Consider the following 5,287-nt stretch of genomic DNA (forward strand, 5'->3'; position numbering starts at 1 on the left):
GAAAAGCAAATTTTGAGAAAAGAAAGCCATATTTTTTTAATTTACTTTCTAATTTTATAGCTTTTCTATCTTTTTCTTTACTTTACTCTTACTATATCCTTTTTGGGCTGATAGAATCAAAAGTAGCACCCACCTATATGAAGAAAGCACATTAACAATAAAAATAACATTAGAAAAAAAAAGAGAGTTCGTTTTACACGTTATATAAAACAATTTACACTATCAAGTTAATTAACTATAAAAACAAATCGTAAATTGTTTGTGACAAACATGATATGATAATCGGAAAATAAAATAAATAACATTTTAGTAGACCATAATTTATAACACGTCAATTAATATACTACTAAAATATTATAAAAATTCTTTACACCAAAATTTTTCCACATATAGGGTCATTACTTTTTTACTAGCTAGGGTTTAGCTTTGGCACTAAGACCCTTTTGGCCAAAAATAAATACAAATTCACTTTTTTTTTGAAATAATTTTTCATAGATGTTCACCTTGAAGAGTTGCTCCAAAGACCATGAAAATCATTATATTGATGAATATTCCTTCTATCTTGTTGAACTATTAATTCAGACTTTCTTGAATATTCTTCAGTTTCAACAATCTAGTCCTCTGATGTATCTCCAGATGACATATTATCGAATACCTCAGATTGGCCTAAAATATATTCAGAGAACAAATTAAAAATGAAAAAAAAATAAAAAAATAAAAGAAACTAAACAGCTTAGTAAAAATTTGCTTCTTGACAAAATAAAAATAAAAAGACAAAAACTAAAATCAATTTTTTTTCTAGAGAATTTAATATCCTATGATAATAATTTAATCATTATGCTAAGAGATGAGTAATTAACCTGAAGAAGCTGATCTATCAGTTGTCTTCACTGTCCGATACATCTGCAAAGATATATGAAAAGATTTCGTAAATAGCATTACTTGCGCCCATGTTTATGAAAAATAGCGAGATTTTACTTAATTACAAAATGTGGCAGCATTTTGATTTTAAAACGTAGCGGAATACAATGTATTCACATGCATAACAATAGTATATATTGTATTCGCGCGTATATAATATTTTTATAGCGAAATACATTTGTATTTGACAAATTAGTTTCAAGCTTTCTTTTAGATTGCAAATTTCAAAAGTCAATTTTTTTTAAAAAAATAATCTTAAAACCGTACCACAAAATTGGGACAGAGGTAATAATGCTATACTATAAAAATGACTTGATTTGTTACAAGAAAAATCAGGTTTTGTAGTTTAAAAAGAACACCGTTGACCATATGTGGCTATACAACAAAAATAATATATTCAGTGAAATCCCATAAAGTAGGATCTGGAAGGATATAGTATACGTAGATTTTACTATTACTTCGTAGATGTAGATAAGTTGTTTCCCAAATACCCTCGACTCAAGTGTATCAAACCCAAATAAATGTGGCTATACAACAACAACAACAACATAACATAACATATACAATGAAATCCCACAGAGTGGAGTCTGAGAGGGCAGAGTGTACGCAAATCTTACTACTACCTCGTAGATGTGGAGAGATTGTTTTCAAAATACCATCGATTCAAGTTTATCAAACTCAAATAAATGTGGCTATACAGCAACAACAACAACATATCCAGTGAAATCCCACAAAGTGGGGTCTGAGAGGTTAGAATGTATACAGATCTTACTACTATTTTATAGATGTAGAGAGGCTGTTTCCAAAATACCATCGGCTCAAGTGTATCAAACCCAAATAAATATGATTATATATACATGTATAAACTGGATTAAAACAAAGGGAGATTACATAATTAAGGTGTTTCTCGGGTATGATAATTACACAATAGCTTGATAGATACTGTGTATGTACTCCTTTCATTTTAATTTGTTCGTTTTTTCATTTGATATGGAATTGTAGAAAGTAAAAAATATAAAATTGAATCATGTGGTTATATTAAAGATATGTTAAATGTACCAAAATATCTTTTAATTTTATGATTTTAAATATATCACATATAAAGTTAGAGTAAAAAATTATCAAACAATAAAAGAGACACTCTTTTTTAAACGGAACGGGGAGGGAGTATATATATGTTATCCGTGTGCATGTACCATGCCTATTTCCATACATGAACACTTGCACAAATAGCATGTTCTAGTACATTAATTAATGCTATTACAAAGGACCAATTACATGAAGTTTTTGAAACAGTTTCCCGTGTTGCTAACATTTCATAAAGATGGAGATATATCATTGAAATATGATCACTGTGTTATGTACTAGTACTGTAGTACATTAGTACTTTCTTTCTGTAAAAATACAAAAAAGGAAGGAAATAAATACAGTAACTTACAAGTGGTTCAAAATATTAGTAGTATTAGCATTAATAATGTGAAACTCACTAGTGATATAATTTGATTTGATACCAAATTAATTTACGAAGAGACTAGAAATATATATATATATATATATATATATATATATATATTGAAACTTATTTTTTCCACTATATTGTTATTAAAGATTCTCATTGAGAATAAAATAGAGAATCTAAAATTAGGTTATTTAATTTATAGATATTAAATTATATACTCCTTTTATCTAAATTTATGTGACATATTTTTTTTATTTTGTCTCAAAAAGAATATTACTTCTCTATGATTAGAAATAATTTAATTTTCTCTTTTATCTTTAATAAAATTATTTATTGCGACACAAATGGTGAAAAGAAGTTTTAGTCCACAAACTTAAAATTATTCTTTTTATTCCAATTTTTTTTGTCAAATCATATGATCACGTAAATTAAAATAGATAAAGCATTTTTTTTTTGAAACGGAGTAATAAGAAAATAATCAAGTCATATCTCCCTTTGCCTAGCTTATTTTCCCTGGTCTACCTGATGTAATTATTGAGGAATCATTATATGGAGGAGACTTTTTCTTCTCTCACTCCTCTAATTGAACTGACTCTTTTCTCTTTTCTTTAACTTTTTACAACTACATACTATTCTTTTCACACTACACATGAATGGATGTTTGGTTCTCCCAAAGTATAAAAGGAAAAAAGCTGCATAAAAAATAGCCTTGCAGTCCCTATGAAAAAGATATCACTGTAATATGAAATATTAGAATCAAAACATTTTTATCATTCTTGTAGTTAATTAAACACATTGAGATTAAGAAAAACAACTTCAAATGATCAAGAGGCATAATTACTAAGGAAAAGTAACAATAAGCTAAGTAAGGTCTATCTAAAGATTACCTGTAAATGGGATTTGACATGTGCTAAGGTGAGATCTTTCACATCCATAAGCTCAAGAACTGACTTTGGTGTTGCTCCTAAATCAAAATAAAAATAAAAAATCATATACTGATTTAAGTTCATATAATCTACTTACTCCATTATTTTACTTAGTTAACAATGAGTCTTAATTAAGTAAAAAAAATTAGCTTTCCTTCTCCTATTGAAAGAAAATCGAGTACTTCTTGATGGTGAATCTCCGAACTAGTCTAAATATCATTGGTAAATAATCCAAGGAGTATGATATATATAAGAACTACTAAAGGTACTAAAGAAACAAGAGCTTCATGTATAGCTAGGAACACCACCAACTAGTCAACTACTTAAAAAATGAGCTCTCTCATGTATAGAAACTACCAAAGGTATACTAAAGAAATAAGAATACCAAGAACTACTAAAGAAATTAAAATGAAATTTTCATTGACAACTTTTTGTCTCTCTGATTCGTAAAATAAATAAAAAATTGAAAGTACATAAGGAGAAGAAGTTTACTTTCATGGCCACCCAAAAGCTCAACCGCATGAACAAAACGAGCATGGAGAGTACTTGTCCATCGCATCCTCGGAGCCCTCGTGCTCCGTTTACCAGGAAATCTTGATCTAAAAAACCCACCTTGTTGAAAATTAGGTCTAGTACTAGAGGCATAAGTACTAATTGTGTTCTTAATAATATTATTTCTAATACTAGAATAAGGGGAAGGAGGTATAGGAAATGTAGTAGTACTATCAAAGGGTTTTTGATGGTACATTGGAATTCTTCTTATTATCATTTGATTTTGTTGTGAAATATAATTTTGGAGATGATGTAAATGATGAGAAGAATTAGGGTCACAAGAATAATTATTAGGTCTTGTTGGATTATTATTGGATAAAGAATGGTCAAAACAAGAAGAAGAAGTGATGTTACTATTATTCAACATAGAATTTGTTGATTCCACCACATGAACTCTTTTCAAAAATCCCAAATCCATATTCTCACCATCTTCACTAGTACTACTACTTGCAATTTTCCTCTTCCAAGTTGATGATGAAGGTTGGATGTTTGGTGGGCTGATTTTTAGAGATAAGTGTGGTTGTGATGGGAATAGTTCCATATATCCTTTGACTCCTTGTTAATCTTTCTGTCTCAATTTATGTGACTTCTTGTTACTCCTTTTGTCTCAATTTATAATGCATAGTTCAAATTTCAAAAATCAAAAAAAATAAATTATAACCTTAGGACATAGCTAAATTCATTTTTTTTCCTCACCCCTTTTTCTCCTTCTTTTCTTCCTTGTTGCTCTCTAGGTCTTCTTCTTTTTTAGCTAGTTGTTTCTTGAGTTATTTGTAGGATATTTCAAAGAACTATGACATATATCCTACCAGATGGATTTTTATTTTTTTTAGAAAATTAAAGAGATAGGATGAGGGAGAGAAAAGAAGAAGAAGAGGAGAGAAAATTTTGGATTTTTCCTTTGGGATTTGAGGTCATTTGAAGGGAGGAGTTGTAGGGATTTGAGATTGAGAAATAAGAGAGAGGAGGTTGAAGAAAGGACAAGGTATAAATGAAGTGAGTGTTTTTTTTTTTTTTCGTGTGGTGAAGTAGTATTGTTAGAAAAAATGACATTTGAGGGGGGGGCTAAGGTAGAGTAAGGGTTGGGTAAGTGGGGTCTCTTTTTTAAAAAAAAATAATTAAATTTTTATTAGTTTTGAATTTTAAGATAAATTATTAATTTACAACTCATGTTTTGAAGTATATAAATACCTAATTTTTAGATTATCATTTAAATTATATCTGCATTACATAAAAATTTGCAAGTCTACTTTTTTTGCAGTAACTTTAAATATGCAGTGTTTGAAAAATGATATGACTAAAGTTTAGTAATTTTTTGTGAACTTCAGCTATATGTGATTGAATTCGATTATTTTGGTCTGAAGTTCATGCACAAATAATTAAAGTTCAATAATTTTTATCTGAGTTTCAATCATATGTAATTTCAGAC

General features: G+C 28.6%; 1 protein-coding gene across 3 annotated transcripts; it reads right to left on the reverse strand.

The window, feature by feature from the left end:
- Positions 1-321: 321 nt before the first annotated feature.
- Positions 322-4,860, reverse strand: LOC129888458 (probable transcription factor KAN2). Of its 3 annotated transcripts, XM_055963433.1 has the most exons (4): positions 3,799-4,860; positions 3,268-3,344; positions 861-903; positions 322-666 (listed from the first exon to the last, which is right to left on the reverse strand). In XM_055963433.1, the coding sequence occupies exons 1-4, from the start codon at positions 4,397-4,399 to the stop codon at positions 614-616; spliced, it is 774 nt and encodes a 257-aa protein (XP_055819408.1). In that variant the 5' UTR covers positions 4,400-4,860; the 3' UTR covers positions 322-613. The 3 variants fall into 3 exon arrangements, with proteins under 3 accessions (XP_055819408.1, XP_055819409.1, XP_055819410.1); XM_055963434.1 differs by lacking the exons at positions 322-666; positions 861-903 and adding an exon at positions 2,073-2,315; XM_055963435.1 differs by lacking the exons at positions 322-666; positions 861-903 and adding an exon at positions 2,866-2,902.
- Between the last annotated feature and the right edge of the window lie 427 nt (positions 4,861-5,287).

Source organism: Solanum dulcamara, chromosome 5 (genome assembly GCF_947179165.1).
Source record: "Solanum dulcamara chromosome 5, daSolDulc1.2, whole genome shotgun sequence".
NCBI classification, from domain to species: Eukaryota; Viridiplantae; Streptophyta; class Magnoliopsida; order Solanales; family Solanaceae; genus Solanum; species Solanum dulcamara.

What these genes read in the sequence shown, in the direction of transcription:
- LOC129888458 (XM_055963433.1), bottom strand. Translation starts at nt 4,399, where the DNA reads ATGGAACTATTCCCATCACAACCACACTTATCTCTAAAAATCAGCCCA. An exon ending in ATGTCAAATCCCATTTACAG is followed by an intron (nt 904 to 3,267) that starts GTAATCTTTAGA and finishes ATATCTTTGCAG; the next exon opens with ATGTATCGGACAGTGAAGAC. An exon ending in TGATAGATCAGCTTCTTCAG is followed by an intron (nt 667 to 860) that starts GTTAATTACTCA and finishes AATATATTTTAG; the next exon opens with GCCAATCTGAGGTATTCGAT.